This window comes from Pipistrellus hanaki, assembly GCF_964339955.1.
Source record: "Pipistrellus hanaki genome assembly, chromosome: 3".
NCBI lineage: Eukaryota > Metazoa > Chordata > Mammalia > Chiroptera > Vespertilionidae > Pipistrellus > Pipistrellus hanaki.
Window position 1 is genome coordinate 187,021,259 of NC_140505.1, and position 23,025 is coordinate 187,044,283.

Consider the following 23,025-nt stretch of genomic DNA (forward strand, 5'->3'; position numbering starts at 1 on the left):
ATAGGACACACACATAACAAATGAAAATCAGAATTCCAGGGCCTGACTGAGTAATTCAGTTGTTAGAGTGCCGTCCCGATATGCCAAGGTTTCGAGTTTGCTATAGTAATATATAGAAATATTTAAAAAATGTCTAAAAATGTTAAAAAGTTTGAGTTAACTTTCTTAAAACGTAAGGTGTGATATTAAGGACACATTCCCCACTGACCTGAAGCGGGTCTGCCCCCAGAGACAAGGGTTTGAACGTCAGTTACTGACTCGGAGGGACTTGCTAAGATAACCGTGTGTGTGTGATGTACTCCCCCTGGAAACCACACGCAGCCCCTCGCCCCCCTTGGGATGAACACGCATGCACTGACATCATTCACTGACAGCCACCTGAACGGCTGCGCGTACAGAACAGGCTTTACAAACGGGTCCTGACAGCCAACATGCTGGCCTGTCGAGGCCGCCACACAGGCACGTCCTTCTGTCATCGGCAGGCGCCGCCCCTCCACGCTCCGCTCCCTGCAGACGACAGAGGACGGCCGGTACCCCCCTTTGTGAGGAGAGCGAGCTCCAGGTGAGGGGCGCCGGGCCCTGCCTCCGGACCCGACCAGCCCAGCTCTGGACCCCGAGGACTGCACCCCGGGTCCCTCCAGCCTTCACCGCAGCACCGGGAGCGAGTGTGAGTAACACAGTGCCGTGATCTGCAGCTGCACATGTTCACGTGCTGTGATTCCTCCGCCGTTAGCGGAATCACTGTGCGAGCACTTAAAACTGAAATGAAAGCTTCTGGTCTTTTCAGTCCTAGGCCTGCCCTCGGTCCTGCTTGTGAAGGGCAGCCTCTTCACTAGCAACTACTTAAATGTCCCAACACCTGCACGGCTCAAGTTTATCTCCAGGGACGCCTTAGGTAAACCCCCCGGGTCCTTTCCCAGGACCTACTTGGGACAGGGTTCAATCCCAGTCAGGGCATATACAAAAATCAATCAATGAATGCATTAATAAGTGGAACAACAAATCGATGTTTCTCTTTCTTCTTCCCTTTCTCTCTGTAAAACTAATCAACCGATAAAAAACAAAACCCAAAACAAACAAATAAAAACACCCCTCTAGTCCTCTCAACTGCAACCCTAGAAGCTACAGGACAAGCCAAGAGTCATGACACCAAGACAATGAAAGAAAATTATTTCAAATCTAGAATTCTATACCCAACCAATCTTCAATTAAACATGACTGAATAATGACCTTTTCAGCAGGCAAAAATACAGGATTCAAGTAAGAGCATTTACCAGGGGGAAGAAAAAAATGATGGTGATGAATACCCTAGCATAACAGTTATGAAACAGACCTAAAGAATAAACATTTCAATGGCAAAGTCTGAATTAGAGAGATGTGGTCCAAAAAAATAAAAAGAAATAATAACATGAATTAGTAATTTTAGAGATATGAGAAGTTTTAGAAAAAAGGAAATATAGCCATAGCATATTTCATAAGTATTAGTCAGATGTTGAAAAATGGGAAAAATGGATCAGTAAATAACACAAATAGCAGAAGCTTATTGTTTGGAAACAGGAAACTAATAGAGGAATGAATCAGAAGTCGGTCTGAGGAGGGGTGGAGGACGTCTGTTTTAGTAAGCTGTATTGCACTAGCTTGATTTTGTAACCTATAAACACATATTATTGATAAAATTAAAAGTTAAATAAATCTTCCAAATTTCTGCCCATCATTTGGGCCTAGTGCTTTAACCTGGAGGAATCACAACATGATATTAAGAATAAAACAGGAAGGCTGCAACAGGTAAAGGTGGAAGAAATAGAACCAAAAAGAAGATAAAGAGCAAGCTGGTAAGGATTTCTCGTACTCACCATCTCTCTGGCTATTTCCAGCGCTTCCTGCAGGCCGTAGAGCCTGCCGCAGACCAGGTAGATTCCATTGGCCCAGAGAATGCAACCCTCATGGACCCAAAATTCATTGCTGTCAAGAGGTAGTTCAGGGATTTGTAACTCCAGCTCAGGGCCACCTTCTGAAGTGGTAGGCGCAGAGGGCTTTGAGTCCAAAACAGTCTTTTCGCTGCCGCCCTCTGCGGTTGCCTTTTTACAGGGAAGCCCCCGGGCCAGGGACCGAGGGCCTCCGCCGCAGTCTTCCGAGCGGTGCCGCCGCTTAAACCTGGGGTGGGTGGCCAGGCTCCTCTGCTCCTTCTGCTGCTGCTGCTCCTCCTCCTCCTCAGTGTCCGTCTTGGAGCCGTTGGAAGCGCTTTTGTGCCGTACCTTAACTTTGCTCTGCATTTCCGTGGCCCGCTTAGGAGGTGGGTTTTTCGGGAGAGTGGCTGCATAATCTTGGGGATAGAAGGGTCCAAAGAGGTCTCCCATGTTCCGGTAACTGGCCCACTTGCCGCACAGACAGCAGACCAGGTGGCCCATCACAGCAGACTCGGTCACCACAGGTCCCTGCAGCATGAAGGACGAGGCTGGGAGCGCCTTGCTCTCGGTGCTGCTGGGGGGCGGGGTCAGAGACCTCTGCCCCTTCCGACCCCTCACCAATTTGGTCTGTTCCTCTTCTTCAGCATTGATGATTGTACAAACGGCTCCGAGTTCACACTTATTTACTACATGGATGTAAGGGAAAAAAGACTTGTTCTTGGCATCACTTTTATCCAGTGGCTGGGTGGCATACTTTAGTTTGATCTCAGGTTCTTGGGGTTCTACGATGGGAACTGCTTGTTTGGTTTTCCGCTTCCTTGGCTGTGCCCCAGGCTTCCTTCTCTCCCTCCTTTGCCTCTGCTTTTTTGGCTTTGGCTCTCCATCTGCAGAACCTTCTGGTATCTGGGGGGGCTGAGGGGGTGGAGGCGGTGGCTGCTGCTGTTTCTTTTGCTTATTCACACTACCAATGGGTCTCCCCTTCTTCTTTCCTGAAGGGAAATACCCCTTTGGGGGGAAACCCTCCGGTTTGGGGGAAATGGTCACTGCATCGGCCTCCTTCTCTTCGGCCTTGGGGTTTGCCTCAGGGGCCAGCCCGCCGGCTGCAGGGACATTCTTAGAGTCAGGGAAGACTAAAGGCGCTGCCCCGCCCAGGGACCCATCTGGTCTCCCTTGGTTACCGCCAGGTTTCTGTGAGGTTGCGGATGTCATGGCACCAGGGGGTTCCTTGCCAGCAGTGACCGTGTCCGGGTGTGTCTCAGTCTTCATTTTGTCGTCCCCACTGCCACGCCACTCCTCTGAAGACCTTGCAAGAGGCTTTTCTATGTTCAGCTCCTTGTTTGTTGGACAGACCAGGTCAGACACCACCTCCCCTTTCCTCTTCTCCATCTCGGCATCCTGAGCAGCAACGCTCCCCCCGTCAGGAGGGCCACTCTTCAGAGACAGGATGTCATCCAGAGTGACCGTGTCGCCCCCCGCCTCTGCACTGGTGGAGGACGCACTCCTCCTGATATTTGGGGAAGTGATCTTCTGAACGATAGCTTCCAATTTCAGTCCCCGTCCTTTGCGTGGGGGCAGTATTTTGGTCTTAGCAGGACTTGTGAGGGTGACAGGAGGGCAGCTTCTATTGTCTGAACTTGTGAGGTCCTTGGCGGACTCTCTCTTAGGGATGGACTTGAAGTCCTGGCTGTGAGAAAGATGGGCATAGGAATTGTACGCTCTATCAGCGCCTTCTTTCGGTGGGTGGAGGAGGCGCCCTCTGTCTTCAGTGTTGCTGTTTTTCGCGTCCTGTGACTGCCTCTTACTGGGAATGGGAGAGATAAAGGAACGGACACGCCTCCTCATGATCAGGGGGTTTTGAGAAGAATGATCCTCTTGCCCCGGGAGCCGCAGCATAACATTGCCAGGCTTGGATGACTGTGCGGACTCAGCCAGGCCATGCCCATCGGTCTCATGGGGCGGTCCGTATCTTTTTTGATTGGACATTCCTGGAGGGCAGCTTTTGGCTGGAGAAGTCTGCCGAGAAAGATCCCAGCAAGATTCTTGCTGTAACTTCTGGGAGCCATGCTTCAATTCGATGCCCTTGTTAGACAGACCATCACTAGACATGAGGCAGCGCCCACCTTCCTGGCCGCTGGGGTCATGGTAAGTCCCCATCGGTGGGCCATACATCATACCATCTTTGTCATTTTTCAGAGGGCTTCGCACTCTGTCCAGGAACTGCTGCTGCCTCGGGCTCTTCCGGGCCCCCTCCTGCCTGTGCTGGGCCGCAGCGATCACTCCCTGAGCAGAGCTGCTGCTCCAGTCCTTATATTCCTCTTGTTGCTGTTGGTACATCTGCCTCTTGTAATGGAGCTGAGAATTCAAACCTACATTGGGGTCCCCATAAGCATGAGCCCGCGTGTTTGCGTGATACGCAGAGGCCAGGCTTTCCGAGTTGGGAGAAAAGGGAGCATGTAATGAGCTCCGGTTGGCCCTCTCTGAAAAGGTCATATGTGGGTTCATGTGATGAGGGTCTCCCCCTGGGCCCCTGCTCCTCCCAGGAGACATCTTCAGTTTTTCTGCAAAGTCATGATACTGAGAAGGGGGCCGACCCCTCATGCCCTCCCGACCACCCATTCTGCCAGTGACCCGCCGCATGGCTGTGGGTCTGCTGTCTTGAGGGCCATAGTCTGAGATGGAGTCATGGGTGGCGGCTCCAGGGCTGGCATTGCCTCGGTAAGACTCGTGCTTGATGCTAGCAGGATGGCAGTGGTCTCCAGATTTCTTGTTGTTGAAACTAGCTTGGGATTTGGATTGCTCAAAGTCTTCCTCTTTTATCTGCCCGCTCTGGGATTTTAGTTTTGTTTCCATGGACACCAAGCCACCTGGAAGAATGACTGACTGACTTAAACTCGGATTGAGACGTTCATTCCTCCCCAGTCTGGTGTCAGCACCCATGTGTCCCAGCGAGTGAGCCCCCGGGTCCCTGACAATCTGTCTTAGTGGAGAAATGTCACAGATCACGGATCTTCTTTCGGAGAGGGACCCCCCGGGCTCATGGGCTGATGACTGAGGCTCTATTTCAAACTTTCTGGGAATCGGATAGTCAGCCAAATTGATCTGTTTCATTTCCGAAGCTGAGCTGCCTGATTTCCTCTCCCAGGGGCCCCAGTGGGGGTTTTCTAATAGGGACCCAATGCTTTTGTTCAAAAGGCCCCTGCTAGCTAATTCATTGGTTTGACTAATGAAGACATTAGGCCTCGCGGTTCCTTCTAGACCGCCAGCCACGCCCTGATGCTCCTGAGCACTCCTGGAGTACCTCCTGTCTGGGTGGTGGTGGTAGCCCTGAAGCACTTCCTGCAGGAGGCTGGGGAACTTCTCATTTCTGCCCTTCCGCTCCCCGTGGCCAGTGAAATCCCCCTTCTCTTGTCCTGTAGGATACTGAGGAAAGCCACCCACACTTCTTGGCATGGCGGGCCCAAAGCTGTCTTTGTAATTATAGCGCAGGCTTCCAGGAGATTTGCTCGGCTCAGTTCTGCCTATGAAGCCAGGGCCTACTGTGGGGTGCCCGCTCTGGCCATTGCCCTCTCCATTGTGGTTGGGGTTATCGCCACTCCTGTTCCCTTTGCCCCCTCCTCCTGGAGGCTCTGGCTGTGGAACTGAGGCATGACTGGTTTCCTTGGGCCCACCTGTGCTGGGGGGCCTTTGAGCGGCTGTGGGCTCATCCTCTGGAGAGCCTTTATCTTGTCCACCAGGCTTTTCTGCCCGAGTTGTCATGGCTTCTCGGGAGACAATCACCCCAATGGTCTTCTCATTGACTTTTGGGTTGCCCTCGGATGGTGTTGGCGGCTCCTTAGCACCTGGCGAGGCGGCCTCTTCTCTGGCTGCAGGACTGGCACTGAGTCCGGGGGCTTCATTCTGAGCGCCTTGTGCTGGGGAGGAGCCGGCTTTCTCTGAGGCTCCACCCTTATAGGTGGTGTCAGAGCTGGTGCTCTGGCCACTCAGCTGCCTGACTCTCTCGCCTTGATCCTCGGAACTGCTGGAGCAGCCTCCATCCAGTGACTCTGCCAGGGGGGACTTCAGCTGTTCTTCGGGCTGGGAGGAGCCTTCAGAGTTGGTGCAGCTGTCTGCTTTCTTGGAAGAGGAGGAGGGCCTCTTGGAGGTCTTCTTCTGAGGTGTGAGGGCATCAGAAAGGAGCATGTGCTGGACAGTGTTAGGAAGATTGGCCACTTGAGTACTCAGGGCACTCAAACTGCTCAGCCCAGGGTCCGTCAGGCGCTTTTCTGGCACTCCTTCGAGTCCAAACCCTTTGAAGCCGGCAGCGTGAGAATTCGGACTGGGCATCATCGATGGGGTTGGGCTGAGCTGAGGCATTAACTGTAGGATTCTGTTTCTAGACCCCATGGGCACACTGCCTTGCCCGCACTGGAGATTCTCCCCGCTCTGCATAAGAGGAGATGGGGTGGAGCTACAGCTAGGAGACTGAACCACAGAGGCGGCTGGGGAAGGGTTAGAAATGGGGCTGAAGTTCTGGTGGAACTGCATGGGCGACCTCACGGGAACCTCGGGCTGGTTGTACTGCCCCACCTGGCTCTGCAGGGGCAGCTTGGTGGCAGCGTTGGAGTACTGCATCACGTGCTGCTGCTGCTGCGGCTGCGGCTGCGGCTGCTGCTGTGGCGGCTGCTGCTGCTGCTGCTGCTGCCCCTGCTGGGTTCCTTGTGGAATCTTTGCTTGTTCAAAATTTTTCATAGATTGAGGCTGATAGCTGTAATTTGATTGTGATCCATAAGCCTGTGCGTTAGAACCCACATTATGCCCTTCATACTGGGATCCAGCATTCACATTGTAACTGCTGTCATAGCTCTGCCCAGACTGGCTGAAACGCTGTGGTGATGGGAAAGAGGAGGAGGAGGAGGAGGAGGCGGCGGCGGCAGGAGAAGACTGGTAGTGCTGGCCAAACTGACCCACGCGTAGCTGGTAACCAGCGGCAGAGGATGGCAGAGCTGAGGGCCTCTGCATCGGCTGCAGATGGGATGAGCCTGACGCTGGCTGGCCAGTGGCCTGTGGCAGAGGCTGATGGGACTGGTAAAGCTGTTGTCTCAGCTGCTGGACTTGCTGCTGCTGCTGCTGGCTGGATGCCTGCTGCTGGTACTGAGCACTCCCTGGAGAGAAAGGCCCCGTGTAGTCCTGCTGATAATGAGACACACCACCAAGGCCAGAGTGCTGTGCTTGAAACTGGCCCACATGACCCTCACTCCCGTACTGATTGCCGAAGCTGCTCCCCTGGGGGGGTCCATAGCTCTGCACAGGCCCAGAAGGCCTTCGCTGAGGAGGCTGCGGGGTGCCTGCCGCCACGGGGTCTTTGTTGCCTGCCATGTAGTAGAAGTCTCCAGCCTCTTTCCGGAAACCCTGGTAGCCTTGATGGCCAGAGGTCTCGCTAGCCATCGCTGCTGCAGCCGCTGCTGTCCCTCGCCGCCCACCACCACTGCTGCTGCCACTGCTGCCACCACCACCACCTGCGCCCCCAAAATTCTGGAACATCTGGGCCTGGCGAGGGCTGAACTCTTCTAGCCGGGAGGAGCCGTGTACCTCCTGTGGGTAGCTCTGCTGGTTTCCGTGGTAACTGCTTTGCTCCCGAAAGGACTGCATACTGTTCAACAGCACAGAGGCGGGCCAACAGCCCTCCTGGAAATGGGAGAGAAAAAAAGGAAGTGAGACACGTGTCCTCCCAGTACAAATAAATCAGTCAGGGGAGGTGATGGAGTGGCTATGATAATCCAGCTGTCCAGATGAAACTGACTGGTTTGAATTTCATCTCCTTTTATTTCTTTTTTCTTTTCTTTTTCTTTTTTAAAAAAAATATGTTTTATTGATTTTATACAGAGAGGAAGTGGGAGAGAGAGTTAGAAACATCGATGAGAGAGTCATCGATCAGCTGCCTCTTGCACACCCCCTACTGGGGATATGCCCGCAACCAAGGTACATGCCCTTGACCGGAATCGAACCCGGGACCTTTCAGTCCCCAAGCCGACGCTCTATCCATTGAGCCAAACCGGTCCTGGCTCCTATCCATTTCTGAACATGAAAATACGCAGAGAAAGGGTCTAAAGAGTGAGCACAAGTCTATGCTAGTATGAAAAGAAACAACCTGGGTAAAAACAAATTCAATATAGTAAAAACCTTATTATTAAATGAGCCCCCCTCCAATTCAACTGGGTAAAAATATAGGGCTGTGTTATTACTCTCGATTAAAAAAAAGAAATTTTTATATATTTTCTATTCTGGAGGGGAGGGATGAGAACAACACTTTATTGGCTTTCATGTTATTAGACTGGTTCCTGAACTAAAGAGTCTCAAAATAATGATGCTATTCCTCTGGCTAGCCCCTCCTGGAGTTTGAGAAATGGACTGGCCTGAGAACCGAAGTCAATCCCTGTATCCAAATGTGTGTTTCAGAGGTTTACTGTAATTACACCTACTGCAGGGGGCCTCGCTGCAGTCAGCCACACAAACTTAAGGGTAACCTCTTCTTCTTCTTCTTCTTCTTTAAAAAAAATATATTTTATTGATTTTTTTTTACAGAGAAGAAGGGAGAGGGAGAGAGAGCTAGAAACATTGATGAGAGAGAAACATCGACCAGCCGCCTCCTGCACACCCCCTACTGGGGATGTGCCTGCAACCCATGTACATGCCCTTGACCGGAATCAAAACTGGGATCCCTCAGTCCACAGGCCGATGCCCTATCCACTGAGCCAAACCCGTTTCAGCGGGTAACCTCTTCTTGACACAAAACTGTGTCCAAGGCACCGCTCCATCAACGCGCAGGTACAAAGGACTAGGCTGCGTAAGTGAAATAGCTGTGACTATTCTTGAAGATTCTTTTTGGAGGTCTGCAAGATGTTCCAGCACCTCTGATCCCCATATAATTTTTCTCCCCTACCCCCCCCCCCCATATAGATTTTTATTTGGCAATCAGTTATTATGATTACTATAAAAGAGGGAATACAAATAGCCATTTTGGAGGACAGCAAAAGACAGAGGAAAATAAGAATTCATCAAGCCTAGGACCCAGACTTCCTAAAGTCACTTGATTGGGCCAACCCTTTGTAATACCTCTGCTAAAGTAATTAGCACGTAGTAGAATGCTCTTTTTCAACAGTTGATCAAAAGCTCATTTTACTTTGTCTTTTGCCTGGGCCTGCCTAATTCTCTGAGTCAGAGATGAATAAGACAGGGCCAAACTGTTCCAAATGACTTTAAAATCAATTATTTAAAAAGAACTTATGACTCAGCTGGCATGGCCCAGGAGGTCACAGTTCGATTCCAAGTCAGGGCACATGCCAGGTTGTAGGCTCAATCCCCAGTGTGGGGTATGCAAGAGGCAGCCAATCAATGATTCTCTCATCATTGATATTTCTAGCTCTCTCCTTCCTCCTCCTCTCAAAAATCAATAAATATCATATATATATATATATATATATATATATATATATATATATGAAGAGGTAATGTGCAAATTGCCGTTACTTTGTCACAGTAACAACCTTCAACAGGCTGCGCTTGCAGCAGGAGCTGGCTGGTGGGCAGGGAAGGGGGCGGGGACTTGCTCGGCTGGGACGTGAGGCTGCCTCCCAGCCAGGTGCCCACAGGCCGGGGACGTGAGGCTGCCTCACTGGCTCCTCATGTGAAAGCCGAGCCCAGAGCCTCATTCTTATTCAGTGTAGTGGAGCGTGGGAATTGGTTTATAGGATCCGGTCCCACTTGGGGAAATGTTACTACAGTCGGAGAGTAGATGTAAAATGGGGATCGTATTTATTCGCTCACAGGCTTGCTGAGAACAGTCACCATCCTCACAGAATTCAGGATGCCCCACGTGCAAACCTAGAATGAAAAGGCAGTGACACCCTACATGGCCAAGAAGTAGAAACTGCCCTTTGAAAGGAGTATATGCAACAGAACTGTGAGTCCCAGGAGGGCGAAGAGGGAAGCTGTTCTTGCGGTTAATTTAAGAGCTTAAGGTGCAAAACTGGCATCAGAAAATAGTGGCATAACACCGAGGCCATGCAGTCACGTGGCAACACTGAGACCGTGGGATTCTTGGGACGAGTGGTTTCCGACACCGTGGGAACCCCCCACCCCCACCCCGGCCTCTGGGGGCCTGTTACAGACCAGCACGTGTGCAGGGATGAGGGCTCCGGGCCTCCGGAGGTGGGGTTAGGGGACAGAGGACCTCCTCCCATAAAGTCCCCCCAGCCTGCGCAGCATCAGGCTGTGTGGCGTGTGGCGCGCCCGCTAATGGTGTCATCTGGTGACGTCACCTAGAGGGGCTGCTCAGGAGTTTCCCTGAAGAGGGGCGCACGCCCAGCTCAGAGGCGAGGAGGTACAGGCTTAGGGGCCACTCGACCTCCCACAACCCTTCAGCGTGGCCGGGGCTGAAGCTGCAGATCCGGCTGGCTGTTGGGGGCCTGGACAGTGCAGTGGCCCTGGTGCTGGCGGCGAGTGCTGGGCGCCTGAATTTGAGGAGCCACCCAGACCCAAGGGCCTTCCCAGCTAGACCACTCCCTCCTGCAGCCCTCACCAAACCCGGGTCTGACCCTCATCCTCCTCACCAGACCCCAGGGGCCCAACCTCCCAATGGTGACCTTTGACTGCGTGCCTCACCCTAACATTTCAGTCTCAGAACCTAACACCTCCCTTAACCCCCTTCACCTCCGATCTAACCTTTAACAGAAGCCACTGCCAACCACGTCTGGCCCAGCACCACTCTCCCCCCGCTCCCTCTCTAGCCCCCCACCTTCCTCCATGGAAGCTGCTATTGCTTCCCATGAACTCAAACGAAATAGGATCAATCAAAGAAGAATATTTCCAAGCAAAGACAGTGAACTAAAGAAGAAATAAAGTAACTAATATACATGAGAAAAAGTTAACTTCAAAGGTAATCAAGTAATTGCAAAGGAAAGATACCCGGAACTTAAAAAAAATCACAATATTCAGTGCTGAAGAGGGTGTGATGAAACAGACACCTATTAATGTTGGGCCAGATATCATCATCATAATAAAAGGCTAATATGTAAATGGTCATCACACCATGACATCATAAGGACTGAACAGCAGGAGGCTCATGGGAACCTGCGCCAGCCTGGAACATGAGGCTGCCTCCTGCCAGCACCAGGCCAGGGGACATGAATAGCAATATTAGAATATTTCCTCTAATGAATTCCCTTTTAATGTGCATGAATTTTGTGCACTGGGCCACTAGACTATATATAAAAAAAGAAGTTATGAAACACAAACGAGCTAGAGTAGGTTAGGACAAATTTTTCTACAATGGCGTATGAAGCTAGTTTCTTAGTTCCCTCGCGGGATGATGAAAATGGAGTTACTAGCAGAAAGTTGGTGATACTTTTGGAAGGAAGCTTTATGCCCAAGCCCTGCGGTGGCTCCCCGTCATATTCCAAGTGAAGCTGGCCTGGAAGGCCGCCTCCCACCTCCTTACTTCTGTGAGCGCCTCTCCCACCAGCTCTGCTCTATTCCACGCCTCTCCTAGCTCCTGGGAGGGGCCACTGGTATTTCTACACAGGAACTGGGTTCTTGCCTGTGCTGCTCTTCCTCCATAGCCACACGGCTGTCCCTCTTACTTCCTTCCTCTCTAAGCCAGTGTCACCTAATTAGTAAGGCCTTCCCTGGCCATTTTATTAAAAAACAGCTAACTATACCCTTGCCCAGGCTCTGCCAATCTCCTTCCCCACCTTAGCTCCTCCCAGTGCTTACTCCCAGCCGACAGGATATGCTACTTGCCTACTGTCTGTCTCCGCCACCAGAAGATAAGTGTCCTAAAGGCAGAGACTTGGAGCCTTGCTGTAATCTTTGTCACTGAAACAGTAAGGAGCACACGGCAGGCCTTGCGAACCAGTAAATGGTAGAAGAACTAGGCCTTAGAGAACTAGGCTAGAACTTACATAAATAGAACCTGATCGATCTAAAAACAGAGCTGAAGATGCTAAGCCCTTGCCTGTCAAATTCTCCAGGTTCAGTTCCAAGGGGAAAAACCCAACCTGAATCCACATAAGAGCCATGAGGAGACTTCAGAAAGTAAGCACGGATCAGGGCTGAAGATGGCCAGTAACTCCAACCCCTAGAAGCTTGACTCACTTCTTCCTGAAATATCTTACGTCTAAAATAACTAGATGAGGGGCTATTACTTTGGTATTAAGTTTGATTATAATCACATGACCCAAAGTCATCTTTAAACATTCAAATAATCTCAGAATCTAAAGGGAACCATTTCTCATCCTCTTCAAAATGCCTTTACAACAGACTGTTTTCTGTGTTCCAATGAATCTGCTTGGAACAGACACTAGCTTATTGTAATGCTTACCTCACACACTGACCAGTGATGCACAGAACACTCCTCTCCCCGCTTTACAGATGTGGAAACCAAATCACAGGGTTCAATGACTCCTGAGCAGCAGCAGTCTGCCCCCCACTTGCGCCACTAGCACTGCATAACCCACAGGATCCATGATAGTCAGGACAGCTGGCACTTTCCCCTTCTCACAAGGCCTTCCCTGCCACCCCTCCCCCATTACTTCTAGAACTAGTTCTATCCACACAGGCACTTCTCCTGTTTGCTCTGTGTTTCTGCTCTGGCTCTTAGTGCCAGTGGCCTTCTCTACAGGATAAAAGGCGGCTGATGGTTTAAAGCCAACAAAAAGACTAAGTCCGGCAGTTTAATGCAAAGCTTCCTAGAAAGAGAATCATTCCATCAATAAATACATGGTTGTTTAATTAATCCTTCTGTAAATAAAGTCAGGCTTCTGAAAAACTCAAATATACAAACCATGTTGCCACTGGCTCCGATTTTTTCCTAAACAGGAGCCCTGAGAGCTAAGGACAGCTCACTAACATCAGCATGCCCACCTCAGGCCTCCCTTTCCTAAGAAAACACGAGCTCCAGAAAAGAAAACGTTTAGGTACAATTTCTTCGAAGGCCTTCTCCCCTGTTATTATAGTTCTAGTTTATGGACTAGATGGAGAAACAACAAACAAACCCCAGCCACGTACCTCCTGTGAGATCCATCAAGCTAATTATTCTTAGTATACAGGAAGTATTTGAGCAGCAGAAAGTGGGTACAAGTCCGTCTTTTTTTGGAGCCCCAAGTAAAGCCATTAGAAAACCAAGTATACCAGCACTTAAGAAAGTAAACCCAGCAATTTCAGCATTAGCATATAAAACAAGCTACTAATAGATCATTCCAATACTATCCCAACTTTAACAAAGCAAAGCAGCAGTGTCATCAGTTTTAAAGCACCGTGATTAATAATGACGAATGCATGAATTTCCTTGTTTGAATGACTACAGATGTAGTTAAAATCTGACACTTCAAAGGAAGTAGGTCACCCACTGGAATCTGTATACATACTTTGCAAATGAGGTTACCGATGCACCTCCCTCCCAACTCTCCCTTGCCCTGATTTCCCTTTCCTGGTCTTCTCCCATTTCTCTAACTTTCTGAATGGTATCAGAAAGCCTCTGGCGGTGACTAGTAAATGAGGTCCAGAACTTAGTGCCTTCACTTTCGATGGCCCGGAGTCGACATGTTGACCTCAGGACCACCACTGCAGCCACATCTCCCGCCTAGCACGGGGCCTTGCTGTCTACAGGAAACCAACAGCAGCTTCCTTTGTCTTTTCCCATCACAGATGGACATCATCCCACTCCCCTCCACAAAGTTCTCCCAACTGTCCTTAAGGCAGTTTCCTGGAGAGAGCTTTTCAAGGACCCGCTTCCTTAAAAAAAAAAAAAAAAGTTTTTTTTAAAAAAAAAATTGATTTCAGAGAGGAAGGGAGAGGGAGAGATAGACAGCAATGATGAGAGAGAATCATTGATTGGCTGCCTCCTGCATATCCCCTACTGGGGATCGAGCCCACAACACTGGCATATGCCCTTGACCAGAATCGAACCTGGGACCTTCAGTCCATAGGCCAATGCTCTATCCGCTGAGCCACTTCCTCTTTATTTCAGATTTACTGATTTTGTGCTCATTCTCCTTCTTTGCCCTGAGGAATGCTTCAGTCCTCAAGACATTAACAACATACATGCAGCCCTGGCCAGATAGTCCAGTTGGCTAGAGCATTGTACTGATATGCCAAGGTTGCAGGTTCAATCCCAGCTCAGGCCACATACAAGAATCAACCAACGAATGCATAAATAAGTGGGACAACAAATTAATGTTCCTCATTCTCTCTCAAACGACACATATGCTTCTAGTTATCACCTGGTGGACTATTCTCTGCTCTCCGGTCTCACTCCTCACCCATCTCCTTTCTACTCTGTGCTCTGGGAGGGGGCACCACAGAGACTGTCAAGAGGCTCTGCTGCCCCTCTGGTGTCGGCCCAGTTTGGTTGGGAAAAGGCAGGAGGAGAACGCGAAGGAGGAATTCGCTCTCCTGTCTCCTACCCTGCAGCCCCTGAGGCTGGCTGATGGCTACCCTCTGGAGGGGCAACTGAAATAGCTAGCACCTTCTTCAGACTCCAGGAATTGCTTCCTCCTCTTGCCCTTCAGGCCTGTGGGTAATAACAAATGCTGCTATTGCTAGCCTAGTGTCCCTACACACTGATCACCTTTTATAAACTATCCTAGTTCCGCACTGGTCAACTCAGCAGCATCGTGACCACCCTCTTCCCAAGTTCTCCTCTGCAGACCAGGAGCTGGGAGCTACTTTCCAGAACCCCTTTCTGGCATGGTCCTGGTTAGCCCTGGCAGAGAGAAGCACCAGAAAGCTGTGGAAGGCAGAGGAAGGGAGGCTCACACCGCAGGCCGCTGCAGCAGGCGCAGGCGCACAGTGGCTTCCCTGTGCTCTGTCTCAGACACTCAGGAGCAGCTTCCCTGACCTTCCAAGGGATAGGTAAGCCCTTAATCCCTCTATCAAAACGCTCAGACCTGGCATGGAAAGCTCCCCTCTTCCTGAATGAACCAAGATGATATACTAGTAATTAAACGCTCCTCCAATTCCCCAGTTTGCGTGTGCCATCTGTTTCCTACCAGGACCCTGACTAATATAGTTCTTCTCTCATTCCTAGTATTTCAGAGTGGAATATTATCACTTGGGGAGTGAGAGACTTCTGTTTCATGCAATATGGCATACCAGAGGGACTGGAAATCCTCCCTCAAAACACCTAGAAACATCAGACCAAATGTACAGCCAAACAGCAAGCAAGTAAGACATGCCCAAGTTCAAAACTGGCAGGGATAACGAAAACAGCAGCAGGCAGGTGCTGGCTCCGACTGCCAGGGTGGGGTGGGGTCTCAGGACTTAGTAGCCACAGGGCAATGTCGTAATGATCACGCAGGGACAGAAGACAAGACTCCAGACAAGGCCTAGGTAGTAACGGGGAGACAGAATCATCACTTCTGTACAGGAAGACTCTGAGTGAGCAGCGTCACCTGTGGCTAGACTAATTTCTATAAAGATGACAAAATATATTTATTCTTGGGAAATCACCAACTCAATTTTAATGATAAAAAAATGTGGTTCTTTAGACTGACACAACTTATCACCCTCAAAAAAAAACTACAATCCCCTTAGACACCCTAAGTAAGAAGCTTTAGAATAACCCCAAACTCCTTTAACTCTGCACTTAAGACATTACCTAATCCAGCTACTCCTCCGTTTCCTGTATCTGCCCTCCCCTCCCAGCCTTCACTGACATTTCCATCTTTCCGGGAGTGCCCTAGCATCTCCCGAAGGTCCCTCTCTCAGCACCAGTCACATGGCGCGTGTTCGCCCCCTGCCATTCTGGCAGCACTCTCCCCCAACAGGCTTTACCACTGACATCTTCCGGCCCCGTTTCTGCTCCTCTCCCCCCTATCAACACACCTGCTCGGCACCAGGCGCCCTCTGTGCACCCCCACTCACTCTGAGGCCTGCTCTGAAGCCCCCCTCGTCCATAAACTCCTTCCTGCCCCGTCAGGCCACATGGCTCTCGGGATGTGAAGAGGCCCTGCAATGTGATCTTCTCCACAAAGTCTTATTAAAGCAGAGATTTTGCTGGCTTTTCTCCCCTCAGTAAAAATAAACAGTGAAGTGAGTTTGCCTTTCATCAGTATATAGGTATGTGCTACTGATGAAGCAGTGTCAGATTAAGAAACTTTGTGGTACTTGTTTTTTTTAAAGAGGGTATTAACATGGAGAGGGCAGAGCTGAGGACTCAATAGTTTGGAAATGTTTTTGGCTCCACTGACCCTATGTGGCACAGGGCATCTGGCATTGAATTGAAGAAACTTATCTGTGCTTTCCACCATTACAACCTGAATGTGTCTCCCGAGTGCAGTGACAGGCTGGTGCCAACCACAGAGGCCTTCGCGAAAGTGGCAGTGGCACTGATACCCGGTGAGGCAGCTCCTGTGGACCTGCGCAGAGGACCTTGGGTCCTCACAAACAATGCGCAGCAGGGTGCTCTGGGAGGCTGAACGCCCATGCTGGGGACGGTCTCCTCTGCAGGGATACAGGCCAGTGGCCAACGGACCAGGAGGTAGTCTATGTGCGCTCAACTGAGGTGCTGTGGTGAGAGGGAACCTCTGCAAGCCCCATAGCTACTGTCCTTCCAGGGAAAGGGAAACTCCGTCTGAAGCGCAGAAACTCAGCTCCATCCTATCTCAGGGGCCACCGTCTTATTTATATGCGGTCCACTGTTGACCGAAACCTTGTTATGGAGCACATGTATGACTGTAAATATTAGTATCCTTTGATCCAGTAATTCTATTTACTAGATTTGTATCCTAGGCAAATCTCAAACCAACCAAACAGAAATCAAAGTATCAACATATTCACTCCAGGGATATCTAAAAGAAAAGGCTGGCAAGAACCTAATTTTTTATCATTTGAAAATGATTAAGCAAATCATGATATATCCGCACAACAACATAGTACATGCTCATTAAAAACGATCATAAAGCCGAAACCGGTTTGGCTCAGTGGTAGAGCGTTGGTCTGCAGACTGAAAGGTCCCAGGTTCGATTCCGGTCAAGGGCATGTACGTTGGTTGCGGGCACATCCCCAGTAGGGGGCATGCAAGAGGCAGCTGGTTGATGTTTCTCTCTCATCGATGTTTCTAGCTCTCTATTTTTCTCCCTTCCTCTCTGTAAAAAATCAATAAAATATATTTAAAAAATGATCATAAAGATTCTAGCGCCATGGGAAACGCTGATTAGGTGTAGTCAGATAAAGAAAAGCAGCACATAGCTCAAACCTGTGCTGGTTACAACTCTCTACAAATCAGGCATCTGCTTTGTCCAAGCCCCCCAAAATAATATGGAGACATTAACACTTTTTCACTACTTGGGTTGCTGGCAGGATTATGGATTAATTTTCTTTTCATTTCTACTTACATTAACGCTTGTGTAGAAAATTACCAATTAAAATTTTATTAGTCTAATTTAAAAAAATATACCCCTCACTCTACCTCAAAAATACCTTCGCTCTCTCTGCTCCTCCTGGCAAAAAGCACTTCCCCGCCTGAGGGGAGGAAAGGGAAGCACAGGAGCCCCCAGTCCAGAGGCAGTTAGGGGAGAGAGGCACTTGCCAGGAATACTCTCTGCTCCAGGAAGCCTGGCACCACCACCACCCGCACGTGGTGCCCGAGTGAGTGCGCACACAGAAATCATGCCTCTGAGCTGTTTTTCAGAATCAGCCTAAAAACAGCTGAAATCCAGCCCACTGCGGGGAGGCCTATTTTTAGACCTAATTTCCAACAGCCAGGAGGCTGCAGCACCCTATCAAAGGCATGCTCCTCTCACTGCAGGGAAATGCCTCAATATGCCAGGCCAGCCCAACCAGCATGGCTCAGTGGTTGAGTACTGAACTATGAACCATGAGGTCAGGGTTCGATTCCCGGTCGGGGCACATCCCTGGGTTGCGGGCTTGATCCCCCAGGGGAGGAGGCGTGCAGGAGGCAACCGATTAATGACTCTCATCACTGATGTTTCTCTCCCTCTCCCTTCCTCTCTGAAATCGATACAAATATATATACATTTTTAAAAAGCCAGACCATAGGAGTCTGGGGCCCCGTCCTCACTTAATGGCTACCTGTCGAATAGTGGCAGGGGCATCCCAATATTAATTTAAATGACCAATCTGTGGCAAAATGGCCGAGTTCTTAGAAAAGGGGCAGGAGGAGGTGTGTGTGGGGGGCAGTGGGGCTATCTCTGGGGCCAGCTGGGGCTCCTTGCGGGTTTCCCCTAATTGTTGAGCTTGAGCTCCTAAGATGTTACTGAATAATTTTCTCATTCGAAGGCTGCTGAGTATATAATTTCTAAACGTTCACAGACAAAAATCACAGAAAGCAATTAGTGTTGCCACTTATTGGCAAAAAGTGTTTCATTTTATAATAGCAACAAAATTAAAAAAAATACCAGAGGACTAATCCAAAGCAGAATTGGGCAAAAGCTCTATGGTGAAAATTATAAACTTTAGGACCCAAAAGAAGGAGCTCACAAGAAAAATAAACAAGCCAAAAGAATATGCAACACATCTAGGTGACTCAGTACCATAAAGAGGTCAAGTTTTCACACATCCATTTTTAAAATCTCAATTCTAGTCAAAATCTCAAGAGGGTATTAAAAATAATTTTGAAATAAGTTCAAATGTGCAGAATAGTAGTGCTTACATACATACCCCTTCAGCAAGATTCCCCAACCGATGTTTCACATCGTTTGCCCTGTTACTCATACCGCTCACTGACTGAATGTACACATACTAGCTTTTCCCTGACATCTGAGAGCAGGCTGAAGACTCAAAGCTCAACCCCTAAAGATTAAAAAGTGTATTTGCAAATAAAATGTGTATTTAGGACACTCTTCTAAAACTAGCAGATTACCCTATCAGGAAATCCACGTTCATACCACACCACTAATCCAATCCATAGGCGCCATTCAAATGTAGTAAACTGTCCCAACAATGTTTCCTTTTCCGTTCTGGCCCCGAGTCCCATCCAGGAACACAAGCTGCCACGTCGCACTAGTGTCCTGTTAATCGGTGACAGTCCTGTGTTCTCCTGGTTTCCACATTCCTAAAAGCATAGCCCTTCCACTCTGCAGGATGGCCCTCAGTGTGAACGTCCAGGCTAGCCCCGCCTTCCCGGCAGCAATGCCTGAGATGTGGAACTGGGCTCCTAGTGTGTCAGCTCAGGAGGCAAGGATGGAGAGCCTTCTCTCCACTGTGAGGTCAACCACATCCACCTGGTCCAGCCCATCTCTGCCAGCCTTCTCCTCTGCCAAGTTACCGCCTTACTGTGTAACTGGTAAGTAAAGCATCTTGTGGGAGAAATCCTGAGATCATTCCAATATCTTGTTCTTTGTCAAACATACACCAGTTGATGACTCCCACATGAATCAACCATCTCTATGATGGCTGCCTAATGGTGAGTCTCTAGCCATTAGCAGGGAGAGCCAGCCAGCCTGCCTGCCTGCCTGCCTTCCTTCCTTCCTTCCTTCCTTCCTTCCTTCCTTCCCCTCTTCCTCCCTCCTTCCTCCCTTCCTCCATTCATTTGATGCTCAAATTGTGCCAGTATTGGCCAGTGGGAGCCTCTTGAAACGAGCTGCTGTGTCCAATTACTAGTACATGTCCCATTCTTGGAGCATTCTTTGACTTCCTGGCACCAGACGCACCAGGCTCATCTTGTGTGCTTTCCCACCCCAGGCCCTGGAACAATTATTTCTCCAAGAATACCTGATTCCTTTTAGAGGAGATAATATATGAAAACAAGACTAGGATTGTTCATTGTTACTGGGCAAGACATAGTTGCTTCTAGCTAGAAAATTACGTACGTACATGAACAGCCATACCTATAACCACTTTGCTTATCCACTGTGTATATATGTGAAAGAAACAGGAGTTTCACCTTGGTACCTCCAATTCCAACCCAACACCCTCAGGGTTCCTTCTAATCTTCCATCTTTCCATGTTTATAATTCCCTCCTCAGACAGTCAGAAACTCCGCTCCCATCTCATCAATCCATACTTAAATATTTGCCTCGTTTACTTGGCTTGCTCAAGGTAACAATCTCCCACCCTCTGCAGCCTCATCCTTCACGTCCACAGCCCTTCACCCCCTTGGCCGTGGGACCCCCCACTGCCTCTGTAGAGCACCTCCCATTGATCCTCACCCAAGGATATTTTCCTTTTCCTTTTTTTTTTTTTTTTTTTTTTTAAGAGAGAGTAGAGGAGAGGGAGGGAAAAGGTGTGGGGGGGGGGGAAAGAGAGAGAAACACTGATGTGAGACACATCAATTGGTTGCCTCCTGTATGCACTTCTACTAGAATGGGTATTGAACCTGCAACCAAGGTACATTCCCTTGACCAGGAATCAAACCCAAGACCCTTCAGTGTGCAGGCTGACACTAACCACTGAACAAACTGGCCAGAGCAACTTTTGGATTTTATTAAAAGGCTTTGGACACACTCTAGTTTCAACTCTTAAATGGCCACTCTGGCCATTTTGTGCAAAACAGACTGAAGGGCAAGGGCAGAAGCAGGGAGTTAGTTAAGAAGCTATTTTGGTCATCTGGGTAAGGGATGTTGGCTGCATAGATGAATGTGCTGTTGATGCGGGTGGTGATAGGCGGTCAAATAAAGGACTATTTTGAAGTCAGAGCCAGCGGAAATTGTTAATGGATCAGAAGTGGACATGACAGACAAAACAACGATGACAGCAGCAGCCAACTCCAACTGGGAATCAGCCCTCTGTGCCTGTCACTGCTCTATTCCTTTATAGGTAAAAATCCACCCCATCTTCACAATGTCCTGTGAGGACGGTGCAGTGGGACACCCCACTTTAATAAAATGAAGACAGGGAGGCAGGGAGGGCTTAGAAACTGTCAGACGCAGCAGGAGGTCTGAGCAGGCAGTGGTTTGGGAGCCTGGGGGCCAGCATGGCCTTACTGAGCCGTGTGGACACGGCACCGCTCATGGGGAAGGATGGGGGCTGGCAGGACAGACTGCAGGGGTAGAGTGCTTTGCTGGACATGCTAACTTTACAATTCCTAGTGGACATCCAAGGGGAGATGTTGGGGAACGGCTGGCATGTCTGGACCTTGGGAACGGTGGGGATGGAGTTATAAATGGAAGGCCATCAGCATGGAGACGGTATTTAAAGCCGAAGGAGTGGATGAGATCACCAGAGCAGCTTTTCAAATTGAAGGTTACAAAATCAATTTAGTGGGTCATGAACGGCACTTAAAAAAAAGAAGAAAAAAAAGAAAAGAAATAGAACAGAACAGAAAATAACAGAGTCCATGGCTTATAAAAACTTTTTGTGAAACTTTGTTTCAGTTCTGAGGGTCTATGGGCACAAGTGAAGATAGGGGTGTTTGGTTAAACAAAGGTTTAAAGCCACTGGTCTAGAGATAAGGGTAGGGTTGATGCCTCCATTACTCCAACATTTAGAGGCTGGGAAGGGGCAAGCCAGAAGAGAAGAGTGAAGGGAAGAGAGACCTAGTGAGGAAGGAAGAAAGGCAATGTGGGGTCCCAGAAGTGAGTGTGACCTGCTAGGCACCAGACTATGTAAGTGTCAAGCAGTATGGCCCCAAACAGGTGCACAGAAATGACTATGGGGTGGAGAGGGAAGCACAGTGCCCCGGAGCACAGGGGAGCGTGGCCTGTGGAAGGCTTGTGGCTAAGAGAAAGAGGGGGAGGGCTGAGAGATGAAACGAGGATTTACCCTGAGTTTGAGGGGACAGGATGCCAGTCTGTAATTTGCACACAGTAAATATCTACCAGGCCCAGGAACACAGGCACGGCGATGACAGTGTTCTGGCCTGAAAGGCTCGCCCTCTGGAAGCAGGCAGACAACTGCGGCACGAGTTTGACGAGGGCATTGGCAGTTTTCCTTTCCAACCTGACTGCTCACTCTGACAGCCCAAATCCACCATCTGTCTAGACTGGCCACTCAATACCGGTACTCCTACCTCTTGGCTTGTGCCTGCCCCTCCCAAAAATGTTTCCCAAATCTCCGTCATTCTTCAAGGCCTGGCTCACATCTGACCTCTCGTCAGGAAACCACCAACTCGGTGATTCTGCTTTGCCTGCACAGCTACAGCATTTCCTGCCCACATACCACTCCCTGGGCCTGGGCCCTGCCGTGTCCCTACTTCCCTGCTACCTGTAAGCGCCGTGGTGCGCCCCCCCACCCCACCTGCCCGGGGCTGTGCATGCTGCATGTGTAACAAGGTGCCTGGCATTTGTGTGGCGCTCTAGCCGCCAAGCACTCACTCACTTCCCGTAATCCAACTTAGACTGTTGTTCTCTGATGTCTAAAACCTCCACTCGTTCCTAATTCAGCTCAGTCTCATCTTCCAAGCAAGCCACACAGCCTGCCCTTCCCTGCCCCAAACTGGAACAGTGATAATCAAAACAACAAACAAAGAATGCAGAGAGGAAATGAAAAGGGAGACAGCACCAAACTGTTGACTATAGCTGTCTCTGGGGTGGGGCTGAGGGGGCAGTTATCCTCTAGGAACTGGTTTAATGTTCCTTTAAAACAAGAAGGAACATTTAATAAGGGCAGCTTTTTTTGAGTGCTTACACCGTGCGCCAGGAAGTAACAGTCTCATTTAACCCTAACAGTCTGTGATGTAGTCATTAGCCATTCTGCAGACGGGGAAACGGGCTCGGGAAGTTAAGTAACTCACAAGGTTACACAGCTTGTCAGCAAAGAAGAATGCTAGGACTTAGACCCGGTCCAGCAGAGGTGCCCCAACTCATCCTGGTCTTAGACGTGCTGTGCTCCCCGGTGGCTCTGGCTGGACCTTCCCCAGTCTCTCCTTTGTCCTGCCTGGTCCTTTTGCCTGACAACATCAGCTGGCATTCCGCTCACCTTCCAGTCTAGTGCAAACCCTGCCTTCCCGCCTCTCCAGAACACACACGGTCAGCCTCTCCGGAGAGGCACTTAGGCCGGCACTTCCTCCCCAGGGTGAGCCTTTGCCTCCTAAAGCATTCAAATGCTGGGAGAACTGAAAATGCGCCAGATGGAGACAAAGTCTTCATCTCTGAGAGGGCAGATCCAAGAACAGATGTCTAAAACCCCTCCCTTGCCCCTGCTTTGTGCCTTGCCCACAGATCATTACTTCTGATGAAATTAC

General features: G+C 49.6%; 1 protein-coding gene and 1 long non-coding RNA gene across 5 annotated transcripts in view; both read right to left on the bottom strand.

Annotated features, from left to right (window-relative positions):
- The window catches only part of LOC311620108, a 120,271-nt gene that overhangs the window by 43,120 nt on the left and 54,126 nt on the right, over positions 1–23,025 (bottom strand). The gene's annotated exons all lie outside the window — the stretch shown is intronic.
- Positions 1–23,025, bottom strand: part of TCF20 (transcription factor 20) — an 86,293-nt gene that overhangs the window by 32,170 nt on the left and 31,098 nt on the right. For all 4 annotated transcript variants that reach the window (XM_084879085.1, XM_084879084.1, XM_084879082.1 and 1 more), the window contains exon 2: positions 1,854–7,571. In XM_084879085.1, the coding sequence (XP_084735211.1) occupies positions 1,854–7,535 (5,682 nt within the window). In that variant the 5' untranslated portion in view covers positions 7,536–7,571. The remainder of the gene's footprint in view (positions 1–1,853; positions 7,572–23,025) is intronic.